The sequence below is a fragment of the Cimex lectularius genome, unplaced genomic scaffold, assembly GCF_000648675.2.
Source record: "Cimex lectularius strain Harlan isolate CLEC.00 unplaced genomic scaffold, Clec_2.1 scaffold20, whole genome shotgun sequence".
NCBI classification, from domain to species: domain Eukaryota; kingdom Metazoa; phylum Arthropoda; class Insecta; order Hemiptera; family Cimicidae; genus Cimex; species Cimex lectularius.
In genome coordinates, this window is record NW_019392641.1 from 898,793 (window position 1) to 922,323 (window position 23,531).

Genomic DNA, 23,531 nt, shown 5'->3' on the forward strand with positions numbered 1-23,531 from the left:
ATTACCTAACCCCAACTCTAACTCTACAAAACTTAACCTAACCCTCCCAAACCCTAATCCTAACGGTTACCTAAACCTAACCTGATCCATTCTTAACTTAAGGATTCTTAAGGTGACACTACCTAACCTAACCTAACCTTAACTTTGACTCTATCTAAACCTAACCTATCTCTAATCCTAACCCTACCTAACCTAGCCAAAATCAATGTGCATTCCTTGGTTACGTGAAAATGATCAAGCAAAAAATTGTTGTATGTCCAGTTCAAAAACATATCCATGTTAAAATACCATCAACAATCAGTTAAGAATAAGAAATATGTAAGAAAGAAAATCAAGAACAGGCCTGGCAAAAAAATGTATTTACAAGGAAGTAAAGTTTTTATGAACGAATATAACCAAATTAAATGCAAATTATAATTGCCCACTTAAACTATAAATAGGAAACTATTTTCTGAAGAAGTGAGCTTTCTTACAAAATACAGAATGGATTAATGAGAAGAAAACAGAAGTGAAAGAAAATGCCGAAAAGAATAAACGATTTTCTGTTTTTGACCTTTTAAGTAAATAGATGAAATGGTAAAACCTAAAGTCGAAACACGAGAAAATATTTGCCGAAGAACGCTTTCACAAGAAAATGAATTTAATGAGTGGGAAAAAGAAAGACAGGAACTCACTCAACTTCAAGTTTACTCCAGGAAAACGGTTTGTCTGAGCTAATAAGTAGGAGAAACTAGAAAATTGAGAAGAACGACAACGGGGATCAAGAAGTCAAGAGGAACGAACCCAGAAACATCAAGCCAAAGCTATAAGAACTCCACAAATTAATGAATAAATAAAATTATATTTATTCAATCAGAAAATATAATAATTATTCATCATTAAGAATTTTCTATCGTTTAAACCCGGTCTAACTTAAAGTAAAAGTGAGATAAAATCAAAGAAATAGTGCTTACTCAGAACAATACACAAATAAGAGAAGAAAAATAAGAAATGCAAGTCATTAAATGAACTTTATAAAATAATTTTCTTTCAATTAATTAATCATTATGCAGGGTGTGGTTGAAATGAAAAAGTTAGTGTCACGAGCGGGATTCGAACCCACGACCTTCGGCTTAATACACCGCTGCTCTACCACTTGAGCTATCGTGACTTCGATCCACTCGGACACCAACTTCCCACCTCAACCCACCTTTGGAATTTTCCTTTCTTTTTGCCATTTTTCAAATGTCGTACTTTGTATATATATATATATATATTAAACAGTAAAGACATATAGTAGTAGTAGTAGTAATGGCAAAATGAGGGAAAATTCACGAGGTGGTTTGAGATGGGAAGTTGGTGTCCAAGTGGATCGAAGTGACGATACTCAAGTGGTAGAGTAGCGGCGTATTTAGCCCAAGGTCGTGGGTTCGAATCCCGCTCGTGACACTGACTTTTTTATCTCAACCAATACCTTACATAAAGATTAATTAATTGAAAGAAGTTATTTGGTCAATCGGACCACGAAATATAATGGATGTGATAATAAGTACGATAAACGAGAAAATTGAGAAGAAAAAGAAGAAATAAAAAAGAAAACAGATCAGCTTGTCAAGAGGAACGAACCAAGAAACACGGAACCAGGCTGCTAGCGCAAAATAAATATATAAATAGAATGTATTTACTCAGAAAATGTAATAATTCATTATTATCTATTTCCCGATATATATTGAAATCAATTCTAACGTAAAGTAAAATTGAGAAGAAATCGAAGATAAAGTGCATACTCAAGACAACAATAAACAAGAGGTGAAAAATAAGAAGTTTAAGGCACTAATTTACTTTAGAGAAATTTATTTTTGTTAATAAGTATAAAAACAGAGAAAGACAATAATAAACTAAGAGTTAAGAGCCTGAAATAAATGAATTATGGGTTAAGAGAGAAACATGACACTTCAATAAGATAAACATAAATAGCAAGCGAATTAACAGCTCGCGAAAAGACTGAAAGAATAATAACGACCAACTAATGAGTAAAGACAGAGAAGAACATCATTTATAAGTATGGTAGTTTTTGTTAAGGTAATAATAAAGCTTACATAAAACTACGAAAAAACTGAGCAAACGGACAAATAGTCAAGGAAGAGAAATCTCAAGACAAATGAAAATCCACTAAACTAACCCAGCAGAAACAATAAATACAATAAGATGTGGAGATAAAATAACACAAACGTGAAAAGAAAAATCTATGATAAGTAAGTCAATGTTGATTTGCTATTAAACTGTGAGTTAATATCTTGGATTCTCTTGGGTAGATATTACAATTTTATGAAGCCTTTGAACTATCGATTTTGTTTATTATTTACTATTTTATTATTATTTGACACCATTTAATATTTACTGGGGGTTAGAGCAATATTAAGAAAAATTTCAAGATCGAACAATTTTTTCATTATACTTTGTGAATATAAGAGGTCAAATTACAGTTTTCAATATTAAGTATCACCTTGCATCGTCCTCCAACGACCGCAAATGAATAGTTGTTAGACAAAACACCAAGGACCAACCCTGACATCGGTTCTTTGTGATGACAGAATATGTGATCACTGAACATTCAAATCGTGCCTATGCTTTACTCTAGAAAGACCAAAGTTACAAAAGTTCCACTACTCTAACTTCCTTTCTTTTTTTCCGTGGAACAACGGCAATCTTTTCGCCGTCCGTTACCGTTGTCTTAACGTCATTCTTGTGTTACAGAAGACTTTGATATTACCGAAAAAAATAGTAGCCGACGTTTTTCTCTCCGTTCCCCCCGTAAATGGGACGATCCCGGAGTAATTTCAACCTTTGGATACCGTCACTAACGGTTTCCTCATTTGGATCGGTCCGGCATTGGCGATTGTCTGTTACCCCATTTGACAATTGCACGACCTAGTGACCTCGGTAACCTCTGGTCCCCGACGAATCTGCCAATCTGGAGATAATAGACCGTCTCCGGATCACCTTTCCAATTTCTTTACCTTTTACTCAAGCGCCGGTCGTTCCAACTACTTTCACTCCCGTTCTCTCCAATGACTTCCTGTCGAAAGTAATACCAATTGAAGCAGGAAGAGATATAATTAATCAAATTTCGTTTATTTTATTAAGCCTGAAAAAAATATTTAAAACCAATCAATCATACGACAGAACATTTTTTGCATATTTCCTGTCTAATCATTATTCGATCATCACTGCATCACGGTAACGCTTGTTATCTATGATTAACCTCAATAGTTTCGCTTTTTTTTTCTTTTTTTTTGCCTTATTATGATTTAACGTTCTAGTTGTATAAGATGAATTGAAACTGTACTTTTTACGTATCGATATGTTTTTCACGTTTTCCTATCAAGCTATGTTTGGCATGCAAAAAATTGGCTCGACATGATCAGTATATCTCAAAATGATTATTTGAAGATCGTGAGAGGCGGTCTGGAGTGACGTAGGTTTTAGAAGAACATTTTCTTTATCGTGCCAACGTTTCGAGCTTTATTGAGATCATCTTCAGGGCCTAGGATTTATAAACATTGTTTAAATTTTACAAATACCTAGACGTGAAAAAGAAAATAAATGAATTTATACAATGCTAGAAAAATTTTTATATATAAAATTTTAAAAAATTATATTATTATATAAATTATACGTAAAATTTTCTAGTATTGTATAAATTCATTTTTCTCTTTTTCACATCTCACATGTATTTATAAAATTTAAACAATGTTTTTAAATCCCAGGCCCTGAAGATGATCTCATTAAAGATCGAAACGTTGACACGATAAAGAAAATGTTTTTTTAAAACCTACGTCACACCAGATCGCATTTCACGATCTTCAAATAATCATTAACTGACGGTCACTAAACACCACACATATCTCAAAATAATACCAGTAGCATAGATAATTTTTACAGAAGAAAAATAAATCATGTTTAATTATGCAAACATTTCAAGGCTAGTTTAAGTATGAATATGTAATCTTTATGTAAGGTATTGGTTGAAATGAAAAAAATAGCGTCACGGGCGGGATTCGAACCCACGACTTTCTGCTATACACTCCGCTGCTCTAACTTCTTAGATACAATCTACGATGTCACGATAGTTCAAATGGTAGAGCAGCGGTGTATTTAGCGTGGTCGTGGGTTCGATTCCCGCTTGTGACACTAACTTTTTAATTTCAACCAATACCTTATATAAAGATTAATCAATTGAAAGAAGTTATTTGTTCAATCGGACCACGAAATGTAATGATACGAATATATACTTAAGATCCACAAGATCCACCTTAATTTTCAAAATTATGTGCCTTGACATATTCGATCAATGAAGTTTTAGTAATACTAAAACTCGTTGCTATTAAATATTAATAAGAAGAGGAAAGAAAACTTGAATTCTTATGCTGATATGAACCAAATCTTCTGTAAAAATACTCACTTTTTCTGGAGTCGGTTGACATAGTGCGCTAGAGCCTTCTACAAAGCAATTGGAGCATAAATGATTCAGGCTTTCATCATGATAATAATGTTAAAAAACGATAATATTTTCGAACAGTGTGAATGCAGTGAACCCAAGAAGTTTGCGGACTTTTACGAGAGTACCCACCGGTTTGAATCCGAGACAAGTGAAAGGTGAACATTTAATTGTGATACACGTGAAACCGCAGCCGTGAAATAGCTCCTTGTAAATCCCGTGTTCGTCTTATTTAAGTGTTTCATTGCATTTACAGCAACCGTGGGCAACACTTAGCAATTTTTCTATGGAATAATTGCTCACAATAGCTTGCAGAACCTTTGGAATCTTAACAAAGCTCGTGCTGGAATCTGGAAGGTTTTCGTGTAGGTGAGCTCGCGTTATATCATCTGACGGACCTTTCGAACACGATCATATAGCGAAAACAGACGGACCTGTTATTCACAATTCAAATATCCTGTGCCGGTTTGTTGATTATTAATTGATTGGAAGGTCTGAGAGAAAATATTTTTGTTTACAAAACTACTAATCTATCATTTCCTTTTCACGTATGTATCAAGCTTTATATCTATTTTGTTCTTATTTTTTATGGTTTTATTATCCATCTTTCCTATCAAAGTTTTTAATGAACCATCTGTGTAATCACTATACCTATACAGGGTGTCCTTTTTAGATAGGCGGCTGAATTTCTCTTGAACTTGAAAAAAAAAATCATGTTTAATATTTTTTAGTCTAGTTTCAAATTTTTACCTTTTTTGGATACAAAGAGAAAGAGTGGTCGTTTTTTCGATGAGCGCGTAAAAAACCACGTTTTTGCCCCAAAATCGCAATAACTCGAAAACGGCTGAGAAATCGGGCAAAGTGGAAGGTGACCAATTGAAAGCTAATTAAAATTTCCTATCGATTGCTATAGTGCGCCCCTACAGGGCAATTTTCTAGCTTCACAGCGCAATTAGAAGTTTTCGTAAAAATTAACATATTAAATTAAAATGTCTGAAGCTAGGAAAACATTTCAAAAAGCCATCTTGTTGAGCGTAAAAATTAGGCCTAGCGCAGATCTGTGACTTAAAAGGGTGAGAAAATATGCATTTCCAAAGTTTTTCCATTTTTTCGTGCAAAAACCAGTGGTCGGTGTAATGTATTTATTCAATATCCAATAATAGTATATCCGAACAATCAATGTATCAACTCTTTCAGGCAGGACTTGATTTATCAACCAATTCAATACAACTCTCTTCCAATCCATCTACCTAAAAATGATTATTTTAAAGTATGTACATGATTTATACATTGTATTGCTAAATATGTTTATATTCAAGTCTACATAAATCTATTTTCCTTTTTTAAAACTATTGGTATTCAAATTCACTGACCTGTCAGTCTGTCTGCCTCGCTATTTCTATATAATTATTTATTCAATTATCTATCCAATTCCAGGTCTATTAAACGTCTTTCTCTCTCTCTCTCTCTCTCCCTCTCCCTCTCCCTCTCCCTCTCTCTCACCCTCACCCTCACCCTCTCTCACTCCCTCTCACTCGCTCGCTCACTCCCACCCAATCTTCTACACTCTCGTCTCTCTCTCCCTCTATTTCGATCTCCCCCTCTCTCCCTCTCCCCCCACTCTCACTCTCCCTCAATCTCCCCTTCTCCCTCTCACTCTCACTCGCTCGCTCACTCACTCCCACCCAATCTTCTACACTCTCATCTCTCTCTCCCTCTACCTCGATCTCCCCCTCTCTCCATCCCCCCTCACTCTCCCTCGATCTCCCCTTCTCCTTCTCACTCTCACTCGCTCGCTCACTCACTCCCACCCAATCTTCTACGCTCTCATCTCTCCCTCTCCCTCCCTCCCTCGATCTCCCTTTCTCCCTCAACTACTCCCTCCCTCGCTCACTCATTCCCACCCAATCTTCTACACTTTCATTTCTCTACCTCTCTCCCTCTCTCATATCTCTCTCACTCTCTCTCTCTCTCTCTCTCTCTCTCTCTCTCTCTCTCTCTCTCTCTCTCTCTCTCTCTCTCTCTCGCTCTCTCTTTGATCCTTAATTATTTAAATATATACACAATCGGTGAGGTATGTTGCTTTTTCAATGTTTTTATTTTTATTTTATAGTTAAGAGCCTTATGAACGGACATGTGTCAGTCCATGGGGGTCAACGTTGCCCACAGTCCTCTATAAATAGTAAATAGTAAAATTTGCGATAGTTATGCTTTATTTCTCCTCTCAATGGATGAACGTAGGCTTTTTCCCGTGTCGCACTTTCTTAACCATAAACGACAGCTTTACTTGGATTATTTAGTTAATTTCGCCCACGGACTTGCGTAAGTTAGTAAAGTAAAAGTAGTTAAATAAAATGCTTTCTATTTCTCGATTATATTCCAAATGTATATTTGATGAAATCACTTTCGACTTTTCGCCCGCTAAAAGTCACCATCGAATCGGTGTTTTGTAAAAGAATTCCAAACTGCAAAATTATTAAACGAAAGGTTATACAGAAGAAACAAATCAGTTTGTAAACTTTTACTTTCGACTAAATGATACGACTACTCAAAATTCACCTATAAGGCAATTTAATACTGCTCATCATGTTATTAAACTGGTTCTTTGACGTCTTATGGTAAGAATTGTATGGTTATAGTAGATTGAACTTTTTTTTTCAACTACAAGGTTATATGAACCCTCGGAGTGCCGATGTTTTGAAAAAAAGCCCATTTGTAAATAGGTCGGTTTGAATGCAGGGTCGCTGGATCCGAACTCGGATACTTTACACTTTACAGTGCCGTATCAACGTCTCAACCGTTGCGGCCATCGACGCCACTAGATTGAACTTTAAATCGTAAAAACTATTAAATATAATGCATTTGTTATAAATAAGAGACAGACGAGACAGCTGATATGGATGATTTATGTTACAAAACGTGATTTATGCTTTGACAGAATGATTGAAATTGATCATTTATTGTATTAGTTTTACAACATGGACAAGAAAACGTGTTACATAATACAGTCACGAACATTTGTAGTTTTTCAGGCAATTTCATATCAGTGGGTCATTATTTTTCTATTATAAAATAAATTATTAAAAATCAAAAATGAAATATAGGCAATTACGACACTTTATGATCGATACAATAACTACAACGTCAAAGTAGATTATAACGACATTGTGCCAGTTCCTATTGTGTCAAATATAATCGTACTCAGTAAAAAATATAAAAATAGCCGAAAAAGTAGCGAGACGCACGTCTCGCATAGTTTGCACAGTTGATTTTTTGATAGTTCAAATTATCCCGTTTTTTCACGGTGAACAGTTTCGTGACATCCTTTGGGAAAAAAGGACCGTGTGAGGTTACTTACGTCCGACAATGACGTTTGGCGGCGATTGATCTACCATCATATTCAAACCTTTTTTTTAAATTATCTTGTTTCAAAGTATGTACATTAAAATCTAATTTTAGCCCTTTAATAATAAGGAATCTTGTAAAACAACAAATTGCAATTTGTCTTAATCAATTTAATTGTGATAATTGGAAGAAACGTATCGAAGTTGTTAGTCAACGAACGGCTAACTTTTCCTGATATGATTCATAAAAAAGTTCTTGAAGCAACGATTACATATTTATGACTCAAGTTTTAGATAGTTGTTGTGGTTTAAGGTTTGTTATGAAATACAATTTTCACAAGCGAACAGCAATGATGTTTTTCAGAAATGAAAGCGAACGATGATCAAGAAGTAAGTCGGAATAAAAAGTGGTTGAATATTCATGTTTTTATTTCATTCTACAATATAATAGTAGTAGAGGTAATTTTCTTATCACCAAATTATTATAACAAATTACACTTTTGATCTTGTTTACGTTTGTAACAAGTGTTTGAAAGTTTTGTCTACAGTTGACCGTCCTTAGTGTTTCTGGTTCACCAGTCCCCATATTCTGACGTTTCAATTCTCGACAATGATGACTACGGTACATGGGCATAAAATGGATATCTCGACCTAACAAAAATTTTTAAAAATCTTAGCCCAAAAAGTATAAATTTCTCTTTAATGCCCACCTTGAAAAAACCATTTCTTGTCCATCATAACTGTCCTGTATCGTACCGTACTAAAAATAAAAATTTTAGAAAGAGAACAAACAAACATTCAATAAAAAAGGCAAAACGTCACGTACAAACTATAGTGATGATTGATCGTCAAGCTGTTTATTAACTCTTAGACCACCCATAATTTTGGTCATAACTTAAAAAAATTAACAAAACTCTTTTAAACCATTTATGACCTATAGCTCTTGACGACGTTCTAGGCTAGTCCATCTTAATTACATTCAAGAAGAGTGAAATAGTATTGAAGAAAAAGTAGTGTTTTTATGTTAACATAAGCCATATTCTGAAAGAATACGTTTATCTATTGTTATGGTTGATTACCTAATTAGTAAATATTAATTCCCTAGGAGATTTATTTTGTAATATCTGGTCTTATTTTTCTCGACTAAACCGTTTTTGTCTAATATACAAATATACTGTCTACCGCTTCCTTCATTGGCTTTGTCTATTTGTTAAAATTTCTTTGTCATCCTTGTATGCTCAATTGGACCATACTTAAAGTGGTGCATTGTTAACGGACGAAGTGAAAAGATTCCGTTACTGACACGAGCCTTTGAGGACGGCTTATGTTAGATTTTCCCGCTTCGTTATACGCAAGTATAAAACTTCAATTTTTAAGATTAATGAAGTTTTTTGTCAACTCGCCGGGCTGGATTTAATAACCGGTTGTATGTAGGAAGCCAAATTCGTTCTTTTTGTTCATCGCATGCTTTGAATTACATCGTCGTTAACTTCAACCTTTTCTAGCCTTATTAAAGTTTATGAGATGATGTCTTTGACATGATTTTTGAGTAATTTTACTCAATTTTTAGGTATAATAGGCTGTATTTCAGTGCCTAGTACAAAATGATCGACCTGAGATGGTAGTGAAGGGTCATCTGGAAGCAGGAAGAGGTTCGCATTGTTGTTAGCTTTTTCAGATAAAAATTGGTTACTTTCCTTTTAAAACTTTATGTACTTTGTCGAGTATAAAGCTCAGAGTCAAAAGCCCAACTCGACCTAAGCTTCTAGTAGAAATGATGAATGATGGACTGAGTGTGGTGTTCAATCCTTTTTAAAAAGAAAGTTCCTACTCACAGTAAGTTGTTTTGCAACGATCCGGATTTCGAGCCCTTAAGCTCATCATCAGGTTGAAGGACTTCTACAACCACGTCTCTCGACATGAATTGCAAAAATGAATAAAGACTTTTAGGTAATAGGCATAGGTAATAATAAAGCAAATAAAGACTTTTGCAATTCATGTCAAGAGACGTGGTTGTGGAAGTCCTTCAATCTGATGATGAGCTAAAGGACTCGAAATCCGTATCGTTGCAAAACAACTTACTGTTTGTTCAAGGGGGCATGTGGCCATGCGACACACTGTTTACGGTTTCTAGGATTTAAAAAAAAAAGTTTATGTTTTGGAGTAAAATTGTACCAACTAGGACATAGTCTATCTTGATCCTGGGTTTGATATTTTCGGGTTCTTCCGAACAGTCTTTAAAGTTGGAGGGTCTACAAGCCTGATTGATACTCATATTAAAGGCAATACACAAAATTTATTCTGTGATGAAGAGTAATGTCAACAATGATATAAACTCACTAATTCGTGGTCCTCTTGACCAATTAATACATTACAATTAATTAAGGTTTTTAGTTGAGATGAAAAAAAGTTAATGGCACGAGCGGGATTCGAACCCACGATCTTCGGCTAGATACGCCGCTGCTCTACCACTTGAGCTATCGGGACCTCGATCCACTCGGACATCAACTTTTTTTCATCTCAACTAAAAACCTTAATTAATTGTAATGATATAAACTATACAAACAAAGATTCAAATAAGGTCACATAATGGAATCTAAGTGATTTCTTCCTGCTGTATTTGATAAAGCGTCGGTGCATCGGTTTAATGTCATAGGTGAGGTCGCTGACCTCCCTCAGCCCGCATAAGATGAAATGAAGATTAAGCATACCCTTCGTTGACCATATTTTATACATTAACACTATTTACTGTACGGAATCAGCTTTCAAAGCCAATCCGATGTTTCTGTTTTATTTTCTCTCGTGACCTCAACTGATCAGTCAAACTGTGCTGTCATCAGCCGATCACAAGGAACGTCATACCCATTGTTTTCCCATACCACCGAGATGGCACACATTTCGCCCCGATTATTTGCGTGATGTAAAGGATGTGTAATTATTGTATTACCTAACGACACCATCACTGGCCTCTCGCTCCCTTCTCACGGGGATCCCCTCCAGCAAAGCTTTCTGCCTTACCGCGGCCTTTCAACGACCATTCCAGTCGCGTCTTTGGCATGACAGAGTACACTTGTTCTTAAAAGGATTTTATTGGTTGCTTGTTGTTTTATACGTAAGTTTTGTTTACATTTTTATATTTTTCCTGTGGATAATTTAACCAGTGTATATTTTGTTTCTGGTACGTGATGAAACGTATATGTTCGTGCAAAACATCAGGGCGTGGCGTGTTTTGACTAATTCTTTGACCGACATTAACTCAATAAGCCCAATCTTTACCTTGAATCTAGATCAAATTGCCGTGAAATAAAAAATATAGCTGGAATTTTATTTTTTAAATTGACAATAATAAATTGGGCTACTTTTTATACGGTATTTTTTCATATTTCCACTTTTATTAATGTCTTTATTATTATTCTAACGATTATTACAAAAATTTCATACATCAAATAACATCATTAGTGCAGAAAGACTTATTTTTTACAAAAAAAGCATAAAACAACTTCCATTAAAATAATTAACGATTTCAGAAAATAACGTTGTTCCTTAAACAACTCATGTTTTTCCATCTGCCATCTAAAAATGTGCTTTATTTATTTATTTATTTTTTTTTTTAATATTTATGTAAATCCAATATATAACTTTTAACGGCTCTTTTTCCACAATCAAAAAATTTTGAAGCTTTATATATTTCATTTAATATATTTTTTTTAACTTGGTCTCTTTCAGTTTTATAACAATTAATCAATTTATGAACAATTTATAACATAAAGAGTTATCTTAAAGCAAGATTAACCTGTGATAACATTTTTTTTATTCATTCACCGTGAAAACCGTGCTGATTTATTTGTTTACAGCGACCGAAATATTTAAATAATATCAATATATATTTATTAAATGGTTACAAAGAATCTCGTTTCATCAATTGATGATTTTTTATTAGTTAAAAAATATATATTAATTTATCAGTTAGATTTAGCTGTTAGTTATTGTTCTGGCATTCGGAAAAATTTGAATCGAAAAAATTATTTAGCCTAACGGATTTTTTCTTAAATTTTCAAGCGGACATTACGATAAATTAATTTTATGAATGTAAGTTACTGATAGTTTTTGACCGAGCGTCATCTTTTTTTTATAATTTGGTCAAGATTATTGGACAAGTTGATATTTTAAAAATTTGTACATATAAATAGATTTATTATTTTTCATTAATGTGTTATTTTTTTGATATATTTTCCAATATGTGTTGAAACTTTGAAACAGATTTTTTTAAAATTATAGTGTCTCCAAGTGAGAGATAATTTGTCAAAACAAGGACGAAAAAATTCTAAGATTAGCGCAGTTAAAACGTCCTTTTTGTAAATAACACGCGGATAAATTATTTAACCTTTGCAGTTATCGTTTAAAATCAAAATATAGTTAAAATAACAGGTTTCTACTTTATTTTAGATTTATTTAAGCTGAGCATTTAAGAAATATTCTAAGCAAAAATAGATCATCAAACCTGACATTTTCATTCGTTTAAAGTAACAGATTCCCCCCCCCAAAAAAAAAAACAACTTCTCCGTTAATTATGCACTTTTTATCAAAAGTGAGGTCTTTTTAAAAATCTACATTAAATTGTCCAAAGAATGAGACATCAACTGACCCCTTTCAGCCCAATTGATGGTCGTTTCGCTAACCCAAACCTATAAAATTTAAACATTTTAATATCTTTAAAGAACTTAAAAAATTGTAGTCTGTAACAAAACCTAGACATTGCCCAAATTTAAAAAAAAAATGTTTTATTTAATAAGCTTCGTTTGACCTGCTTAGAATAAAATTCTTTTTTGATATGTGGTTGGTCAAACCTCCTCCATGGTTTCTAGCAAACTGGAAGATTTAATTCAAACAGATGAAAGAAATGTCTTCTTAAAGGAAAAACTGAGTCTTACAGTATAAAATTGAAATAATGATTGACCTAAACAAAAGAAAACAGCTCAAAGGTTTTGAAGATAACAGATTGTTTTTTCTGTATCTAGAAAAGAGCCGACTTTTAGACTGTCAGTCCTAGTACAACAAAATTATTTAATGTGTAATATAAATCTACTAAATGCAGCTTCGTATCTGAGAGAATTGTTTACTTTCGATGTGCAGTAATAAGGAAACGTGCTAGACAATGCGTCAGAAGTAACGGAATGCACTTCGAGAACTTGCTGCAGTAGAGTGCCAAGATTCGTAAAGTGTGAACTTAGCTTTGGTGCCCTTTTTTTACCAAATTAAGTCGATCTTTATTTTAATTTCCATCAAAAAATTATGCCATTGATAAGAATGAAATCTTCCACTTTGCTTAAAATCACGATTTTCACATGAATCGAGGTTTTTATGGGGTTTGATCTATTATACTCATAAAAAATGTACCGATACTATCAAGCAAGCCACGTCTAAAGTTTTTGAAAATGAAACGGTTTTTGCGAAATTCGCAAATCTCAATAAAGTTTTGTGAATTTTTGAATTTCTTCAAAGATCTTCGAGTGTTTAAATTTACTATTTTGTGCCGGTAAAACGGCTATCAGTTGAAATGAAATGATCCAGTAGATGTCTCAGTCTTTTGCCGATTTAAAGATTTGAAAAACAATCTCATTTTCGATGAAAATTGCATAGTTAAACGGAGAAAATATGTTGTTGTTTTTTGTGGAAAAAATCCGTTTTTCGGAAAATTTTGAAAAAAAATTGTATTTTCTTCATAGAGAGAATTAGAAAACGCATTTTTGCAGCATTTTAATCCATTTACAGTCTATCGTTACACATTTTTTATTTTTATATTTTTAAATCTCATAGTGAACTACCCTCTATTTCACATCTGTGTCGTCATCATTAAAGAGATCAACCTAAAAAAATTAATTGAGGTATTGGTTGATAAAAAAAGTCAGTGTCACGAGCGGGATTCGAACCCACGACCTTCGGCTAAATACGCCGCTGCTCTACCACTTGAGCTATCGTGACTTCAGTCGTACGTTCGAATCCCGCTCGTGACACTGACTTTTTTATTTCGACCAATTCCTTACATAAAGATTAATTGAAAGATGTTATTTGGTCAATCGGACCACGAAATCTAAATGAATCTAAAAACAAATTTTCATCCATTTCATATTATAATGCCAAAAGTGTATTTTTATTAAATACATAAAATCTACATGTTTATCCTAACATGTAATCTAGCTATCTAAGTAACCTAAAAAATATTCTAATTCCATTATCTGATCTAGAATGACCGTTTGTTAATTTTACATTGTCAGTTGATTTTGGTTTGCTGGTAGCTGACAGAAAAAATAAATTATCATTGTACCTTAATAAATATAATAAGGTAAAGAGTATTTTTTTGTTAAGTTGAGGATTTTAAAAATTTTCTATAAGGTGTAAAATAGTTTTTATTCAGGCTTTGTGATTATCAAAATTGTTTATAATTTATTATTTGTTTATAAATTTATAGTAGATAAAGAATATATAAACAGTTAGATTTTTATAAATCTGAAGGTTATCCCGTTTGTTTGTTTTGATTAGCTCACACTAAAATCAGATTATGGTGATCTTCATTCCATTCTGAGATAAAAACGATCCGTTTTGAAATATTGTTCAAAATAATCATTTTTGTATAAAAGATCTAAAGTCTATCAAAATAATGATAATAACAGTGGGTTTTGAAGTGGCATATTTCGCAATGCCTTGGGAGCAGAGAAGTTCAAAGCCGTCGTAGGATATCGTCTATTATTTTAAAAATTAGTCATTAACCAATATCGCAATGATAACTGTTCCCAAGGCAGTTTTGCTCCTTGAACGTCAATTATGTTACAGGAGATTATGTTTGAATAAATTACAAGGCCGACTCTGCAATCGGATCGGTTATTAAAGACTTCGGGCCTGTGGATTTTTCGAAACGGCCTAAAAGTATTTTGAGGACAGCTCAAACGTGGGTCCGCGATAAGGATTATCCATTAAAAAAATAGAATCGGGACGAATAGATTAGATTAAAACTCCGTATTAGAATTACAAACAATTCATGAATCTTATTGGACTTATCTGACAGAAATTTCTGACCGCTTTCCGGGTCGCGATTATTCCAAATGGAAATTCGATTTAGCCAGAACAATTTTTCATCTGAAGAAATCAACACTGTATGTTTTAGGTTGGACCAAAAGGATTTTACCGAAATTCACTCCAACTGGTTCGTTTAACTGGAGCGAAGATCACTGGTCAAAATGGTAAAGATTTTCTTTCAAATTACACCTAAGTATGTTCATCATACGAATATTGCCTTTAAAAAAAAATTATTTGTACTGATTTTTAACTAAGTGCAATTTTTACGATATTAGTACACGTGGCTTTGTAGGTTGAAACAGCGCTAAAGGTTAGATCGAAATCATCAAGGACCTTCGAGAACGAGGTTCAATTAAGGATCCTTTTCGGTTCATTTGAGAGAAAAATTAGACATTTTCTACAAGTGGCTCTTTTGTCACGTCCGTCTCGCCGTCCGGTCTGATTTGATGATTACGTCAACTAGGAGATGTTCATTGAGCCTGTACATCTCTTGATTTCTTGATACGCGTACGTAGGTCCGGCCTTGTGGATGACCCAGTTCTCCTGGACTTTCTCATCCCAGGACCTTTCGTGAGATTTCCACTCGGGAAAATTGTTTGTGAAAACACGGAAAGCAGGGCCCGGTACCTGACGAATCGCTTTTTCTCTGAAGTGAAAAATAGGTTTACTCCAGTTTTGAAATTTGTATCCATTTCGATGTTTTTGTAAAATGAAACTAACCAAAAGTATATTTTTTGTCATTTTTTCGCAGTTTCGTTGCCCGCTTTACAATTTGAAAATCAAATTTAAATCGTTGTTTCCAAGGAATTATAGGACAGGAATATCATTAAATTGTATAATTAAGGATTTAATTAATAAGGAAAAATAGGATGGTCGTTTTTGATCAGGTCACAACAGCGAGGATGGGCAGAAATTATTAGAAACAGCGAAATCTAATGAATTTAATAACCAAAATATTTATAAAAACGAAATATTTTTCCAGTAAACTAGTTTATATTTTTTTTTCGTTTTGGCGTGAAACTAAAATGAAATTTTGTTTTAGCACCTACCTTAAATATAAATTTGTGATTAAGTTTACATTTATCGATTTTTTACCACTAAAATTTTTCTGATTTTTGAGTCATTATAAGAATATTTAATTGGAACGGCTATAATTTCCCCTTGTAAGTTATATTTAGATTTTTTATGATTTTTCTTGGGGAAATCGGTCATAAAAGCGCGGAAAGAAAGTTTAATTGTTACATTTAATTAATTGAGGTTTTAAGTTGAGATAAAAAAGTATCGTGACTTCGATCCACTCGGACACTAACTTCCCATCTCAACCACACCTTTGAATTTTCCCTCCTTTTTGAGATGGGAAGTTAGTGTCCGAGTGGATCGAAGTTACGATAGCTCAAGTGGTAGAGTAGCGGCGTATCTAGCCGAAGGTCGTGGGTTCGAATGCCGCTCGTGACACTGACTTTTTTATCTCAACTAAAAACCTTTATTAATTGAAAGATATTAATTGGCCAAGCGGACCACGAAAACTAGTGAATTTAATAACTTTTAATGCTAACCTAAAGGTATCATATGTGACCATTCAAACAAAGTCTCTTCACTCGAATTTTACTCGCCCTAACAAACTATTCTGATCCAGAAAAAAAGCAAACATATAGGAGCTTGTGAATTGTATTTTTTGACCTTTGATCACAGTTAATCAGCGCTGATAATTCAATCAAAATGTTGACGGGCTGGTACGATATAAATTTTTTCCATGCTCCACGTTGTTTCCATTTATCTTTTACATTTTTCTTAACTTTGACAGAAGGGATAGGTTCTGACCAATGTAAGGTTGAGGTTAAAAAGAGCCTTTTGACGATGTTAAGCTTCCCGACCAATATTCAAATGACCAATCTTCGTTGTTATCTAGAGCTCTTCGTTAATATTAAGAGCTTAAGGGTTTTATTCATATCCCAAACCTTTATTAAGCTTTCTTCTTCCTGTGTGTATCCTTCTGGTCTTGGAATCTGTTCGTACCAATAGAAGACATTATTTTTCGTATTTCGTCGTTTCTTCTTCTTCGAGTACTAAGATTTTTTTTGATTAAATACGTAACTCCATTCGCGCTAATAAATTACATTTACCCTCCACAATTCATTCTCACAACCTCTGGGTACTCGAATATTTGTAGATAAGGCCCTTCGATTTCGATAATAAATTACATTCAGACATCTCAATTCATTCACACTACCCTGGAGTACTCGATATTTCTCAGGGTAATTCGTGATAAGTCTTTGCAATCAAACATCAGACTTAGTCCCTATACCCAGGATAGTCGATATTCCTCGGAGTAATTGAACATAAGCCCCACCATTCACGCTAATAAATTACTTTACCACATTAGACTTCGTTCATAGTATCCCAGAATACTCGATGTCCATCGAGGTGATTGGGGATAAGGTCTTTCATTCATACTAATAAAGTACATTCACACACCGCCGTTCATTCACACCACCTCAGATTTCTCGATATTCCTCGGAGTAAAGATAAGTCCCTTCATCATTCTCATAAATTGCATTCACACACCACATTTCATTCGCATTACACCACAGTAGTCTTTGCTCTCCGTTGTTATGAGCTCTACCGAAATAATTTCTCCACACAACAGGCACCTGCGTGGCTTTAAAAGGTATGGTCTTTGTATGACTTTTTCACCACCTGGTAATGACCTGTTCCATTTTAGACCCAGCCACCGCAGGTCAAGGACCGATGTCTTGAATAATTTAAACGTACTTCTTTCGGCCCAGCGGATTTTCCAGTCTTTTTGTATTGCATTGGCAATCGTTCTTTTCTAAATTCGCTGGATGCTTCTTTATTCCCAGTTATACCTACGTGCCTGGGAATCCAGGCCAGGATGGACTTTTTTCCACTGACTTCGATCCATTTCAGTTGTCCATATATTTTTTCTGGTTAATGGATCTGCGGATGCTCTTTTTTTATTATATTGCTTTTAACACCCAATTTTTATTGGGCACCTGCGTGGCTTCACCCCATTGGAAGATGTCCATGTGTGATATTTGTATGACCTGTTCCATTCTAGACACAGCCTCCGCAGTCTAGACCGATGTATTTTTTAAATGAGAATAATTTAAACTTCTTTCGGTCTAGCGGATTCTCCTGTCATTTTGTATTGCATCGACAAACATTCTTTTTTATATCCGCCAGAGGGGTCGAGTGCCATCGTGGCTAACTTGTACCAGCATACCGGTTACACCTATGGGTCTGCAAATCCAGGCCAGGATGGACTATTTTCAGTTGTTCGAATATATTTTTCTGGTTAATGGGTCTGCGGATGCTATTTTGTGTTATATTGCTTTTAACACCCAATTTTTATTGGGCACCTGCGAGGTCTAACCCATTAGAAGATGTCCATGTGTGATATTTTATGACCTGGTAGACCTGTTCCATTCTAGACACAGCCTCCGTAGTCCAAGGACCGAAGTCTTTTTCAAATGGGAATAATTTAACCTTCTTTCGGTCTAGCGGATTCTCCTGTCATTTTGTATTGCATCGACAATCATTCTTTTTTATATCCGCCAGAGGGGTCGAGTGCCATCGTGGCTAACTTGTACCAGCATATGAGCCGTCTTATATGCGTCATCTTTCCCGGTTACACCTATGTGTATGCAAATCCAGGCCTGGATGGACTGTTTTCAGTTGTTCGTATTTTTTCTGGTTAATGGATCTGCGAATGGTATTTTGTTTTTTATATTGCTTTTAACACCCAATTTTTATTGGGCACCTGAGTGGTCTAACCCATTAGAAGATGTCCGTGTATATTTGTACGATCTATGCACAACCTGGTATGATATGGTATGGTGGAAAGGGTACTAGGAAGCGGGGTTTGTATGCCCCAGGCACTGCAGCCTTCTGGCTTATTGTACCTTCCTAGTTCCTTAGTTCAGTCAATAGACTCAAGCCTTCTTCTTAGAAGTATCAGGTCATTGACTGTTGTTGCTGCAATTTGATTCCATTAGTCTTTTCCGTACGTTAGGATAAACCTCCATTGAACTGTTGCTTCGCATTCGAAGATGATATGAGTGGCTGTTTCCTCCTCCTCATTACATAATCTGCAGATGGGATGCGCAACCTGGAATTATCTCCATTCCTGGTCTCTGCAGTCCAGGGACCTGTCTTTTTAAATGGGAATAATTTAAACATACTTTTTTTCGTTCCAGCAGATTCCCAGTCATTTTTTTATTGCATTGGCAATCGTTCTTTCTTTAAATTCATGAGTGGGGTCGAGTGGTATCGTGGCCAACTTGTACCAGTATATAAGCTGTCTTATATGCGTCATCGTTCCCGGATTACCTATGTATCTTCAAATCCAGGCCAGGATGGACTTTTTTTCAGTGTTTGTATATTTTCTCTGGTTGATGGGTCTGCGGATGCTCTTTTGTTTGTTGTTTTTTGTACCCCCTCATTTTTATTGGGGCATAACATAGCTATGTTTCCATTTCAAATTGTATTACAGAAAATAAATTAATTGTATTGAGGTTTTCTAATTAAATTAGAAGATTTTTATGTAGTTTTAGGTAATATTTTTCCCAATATTTATTTTTTGAATCGATTTCAATTTTGTCGATTCGGCTTTGCCCAAACTAGGATTTTTTGTGGATTGAGTCCTAAAATGTGCCTAGTAAAAATTATTCATCCGGAATGATTTTTTTTTTTTTTTGGTAAATAGCGCAAATACCAAATCTACCGTACATTTCAGACCGTAAGCCGACTTTCACCTTTTTTGTGTGAAAGTGAATTAAAAAAAAATAGGCATCTCGGTCGAAAATCGCTGGCGGGCCCCTCGTGGAGTCGCTAGTATCGACGCTTTCGGCTTTTGACCGTCGCCTTATTCTGCCTGCGCTAGAGTCCTGGAACTGGAAGTCATATCGCTAGACCGAGTCGCCGAGTGCTAGTTGCCGTTTGTCCTGGAACTGGAAGTGGGCGTGTTTCTTGTCCCCCGGGTCGCCGACGGTTCGTCTTTGCCGCACGTCCTTTCGGCCCTTTGCCGCCGCCCCAAACCAGGCCGACACGGAGTCAAATATAAAAGGTGAGCCGCTCTTGTGACAGCACGCCCGGGCAGGTTATCGTGTTGATATTAAACGACTTGATTTTACCCATCTGTTTTTCTTTTTCCCTATTAAAAAGCTATTCTTATTTCAATTCTTTTTTAAACAACGAGACCCAGATAAATCCCCAGCGTTTAAAACTCATTAAAAAAAATCAATAATGAAAACAACGCCCAGTTTTAAATGAAACCGACACCTTCCGCTGAAGTTGAGATTTTAAATAAAAAGATAAGCCTCAAAATAACTTTCCTTGGAATCTTTCATCGCTTTTAACTTCGATTTGTCTACCTGAACTTTTCATCAGGGCATATTCTGTCAAAAGACCTTCCAATTGGGTAGGCGTGGTCGGCAAATGTATTGACAGTTTGGCCTAGTGGGTCGTAATGAGTTGGAAACAGATGCAGTCAAATAATTTTTCTACAAATAAACCCTTCCAAGCCAATTTCCATAATTACATATAATAAAATAAACAGGCTAAATAAGGATAACCAATAAATAAAAAACAAATGTCAAATCCTTATTCACCATTAGCCCTGTAATCTTAATGGTTTTTGTTTTTTTAGACTGGAATGTTGTGTCAAAGACAGAAATCATGGCATGATTTGACAGAAATAGTATTTAAGTACTCTTGAAATGCCTTGCCGGTTAGTTACATCGCCAAACCTAGGAACAAACTTTCAGCCAATATTTAATTATTCATTATATTAAGAATAAATAAAAGCTTGTGCTCATAATAAGTTTAACAAAAAAAATATCGACAAACAGAAGAACGTAGATTAAAAAATTTCCGTTTGAGGTCTGCAGGGCGGCGAATCAGTAGTTTAGTTGTTTCCGATGAATTTGTTCTGCCTGTGATGTTTATATCCTTCAGATCAAACTGATCAGAATTTTCCAAACTGAAGGTTCATAATCCCTTAGATCTCAGGAGGAAATCTCATAAAAACACCATTTGAATACCGTCCAATTCCAGACAAAATTTATGATATGACTATTAAAGTACTGCCAGAAATCTTTTGCCTCTTATTTTTACACATTGCCAGAACTAGGAACAAACTTTCAACAGATATTTAATTATTTGTTAGGTTAAGAGTAAATCAAAACTTGTGCTGATACTAAGTTCAAAAGAAAAAAAAAAAATATTGACAAACAGAGATGGCATAGATACTGTGAAATTTCTGCTCGATGAGGTCTGCAAGGTGTAAATCTGTGGTTAGTTTCCAATGATTTTTTTCTGCCTGTGATGCTTTTATCTGTCAGACCAAAATGATCGGAAACAACGAAACTGTAAATTCATAATCCCTCAGATCTCGAAAGGAAATCTCACATAAACCTCATTTAAATATTGCCATAAACCATGATACAATTTGGTTAAAATAGTATTTCAGCACTTTCTGAAATCTTTTGCCGATTATTTTTATACATTGCCAGACCTAGGGACAAAATTTCAACCGATATTTAATTATTCACTAGGTTAAGAGTAAATCAAAACTTGTGCAGATAATAAATTTTAAAAAATATATCGACAAAGAAATAGCATAAATATTGTGAAATTTCTGTTTGAGGTCTTGTAAGGTCAGAATCTGTTGTTTAGTTTCCAATGAATTTGGTCTGCCTGTGATGTTTATATCTGTCTGACCAAAATGATCAGAAACAACCAAACTGTAGGCACATAATCCCTCGGATCTCAAAAGGAACTCTCACAAAAATCTCATTTAAATGTTGCCCAATTCCAGAATTCCTGACACGATTTGATTAAAATAATATTTAAGTACTGTCAGAAATATTTTGCCAATTTTTTTTATACATTACCCAGACCCTAGGAACATACTTTAAGCCAATGTTTGGTTATCAATTAGATTAAGTCAGTCAAAGTTGTACTCATTTTAACAAAGTAAAATGCATTTAAAAAATTTTAATCTAATTTTGTTGTTTCCATTCATTTGAACCTGCCTATTATCGCTGTTTTTGGCAAAACAAAACTTCGCAGATAGGCAGACCAAAATGGTTGGAAACAGCCAAATTACAGATTCACCACCCTGCAGACCCCTCAAGTGGAAATCTCACAGTTTCTATATACTTCTATTTTTCAGTTGATAGAACAGAAATAATTCAATCAATTTTCCATGTTGAATTAATAATTTTAAAAAAATGAAATGCATTTAAAATTTTTAATCTAATGCTGTGTTTCCGATTATTTGAACCTGCCTATTCTCACTGTTTTGGCCTGACAGATCAAAACTTCATTGATAGGCAGACCAAAATAATTGGAAACAGCCAAATTGCAGATTCACCACCTTGCAGCCTTCTAGTGGAAATCTCACAGTATCTTTGTTCTTCCGTTTTTCAGTTGATAAAACAGAAATAATTCGGTCTCTTTTCCCTTTTGAATAAGAGCCGGTGAATGACGTTATGACAAAATGTTCCGGACAGATCAAATAATCAAAACGATCAGAATCATCCAAATTGAAAGTTCATAATCCCATAGATCTCAGGAGGAAATTTCACAAAAACACCATTTGAATGCTGTCCAATTCCAGATAAAATTTATGACATGACTCATTAAATTAGTGCTTAAGTACTGCCAGAAATCCTTTGCTGATTATTTTTATACATTGCCAGCCCTAGAAACAAACTTTCTGCCAATATTTAGTTATTCATGGGATTAAGAGACTTTCAAAAAATTGTGCTGATAATAAGTTTATCAAAAATACAATGGATTTAAAAATTTTAATCTAATTTTGGTGTTTCCAATTATTTGAACCTGCCTGTTCTTACTGTATTGGCCTGACAGATCAAAACTTCTCTGATCGGCAGACCAAAATGATTGGAAACAACCAAACTAGATTCACCATCTTGCAATCCTCTAATGGAAATCACAGGATTTTTGTTTTTTTTTGTTGATAAAACAGAAATAAGGCCATCGCTTTTTTTCCTCTTTGAATAAGAGCCAGTAAAAGACTAGCAAAATGCTGAAATGTGTCGGACAGACCAAAACAACATGGATTGATAGATCAGAATTAACAAACAGGTCCCACACATCTCAAGAGGACATCGCACATAAATCTCATTTGAATATTTTGAATTATAGGGTGAAAATAGTATTTAAGTTCTGTCTACAATCCTTTTCCAACTATTTCTGTATATCGCAAGACCTAGGAACAAATTTTCAGCCAATATTTATATATTCATTGACTCTAAGAGTTGACTAATATTACTAAGAAATAAGTCAGTCATGTTTTCCTTTAATAAGAGCCGGTAAATGGCCGGCAAGATGTCAAAATTTGCCTGAGAAACCAAAAAAAAAGGAGGATTGGTTGATTAGTATGATCAGAAATGGTCATTCTGTTGGTTCATAATCCAGATAACAAAAATCTCATTTGATCATTGGTTTTATTTCTTAAAAGTTCAAATTTTCTCTTCCTTCAATGCTGTAAATTCTAATAATTTTTTAATTATAGCAGCCACATAAGAACATAATTCTTTGCAGATCTTGTAGAATATCGTGCATTTTTTATATTCAGTTCATTT

General features: G+C 34.5%; 1 protein-coding gene across 10 annotated transcripts in view; it reads left to right on the top strand.

The window, feature by feature from the left end:
- LOC106669910 (tropomodulin) overlaps positions 1-23,531 on the top strand; it is a 126,897-nt gene that overhangs the window by 95,322 nt on the left and 8,044 nt on the right. Inside the window, exons 1-2 of one of the 10 annotated variants that reach the window (XM_014399769.2) lie at positions 10,921-10,936; positions 14,987-15,062. The exons of 7 other annotated variants lie outside the window; for them this stretch is intronic. In XM_014399769.2, the coding sequence (XP_014255255.1) occupies positions 15,060-15,062 (3 nt within the window). In that variant the 5' untranslated portion in view covers positions 10,921-10,936; positions 14,987-15,059. Of the gene's footprint in view, positions 1-7,074; positions 7,099-10,920; positions 10,937-14,986; positions 15,063-19,630; positions 19,985-23,531 lie in introns of those variants that run through there. 2 more of the 10 variants (XM_014399771.2, XM_014399772.2) reach the window with 2 other exon arrangements.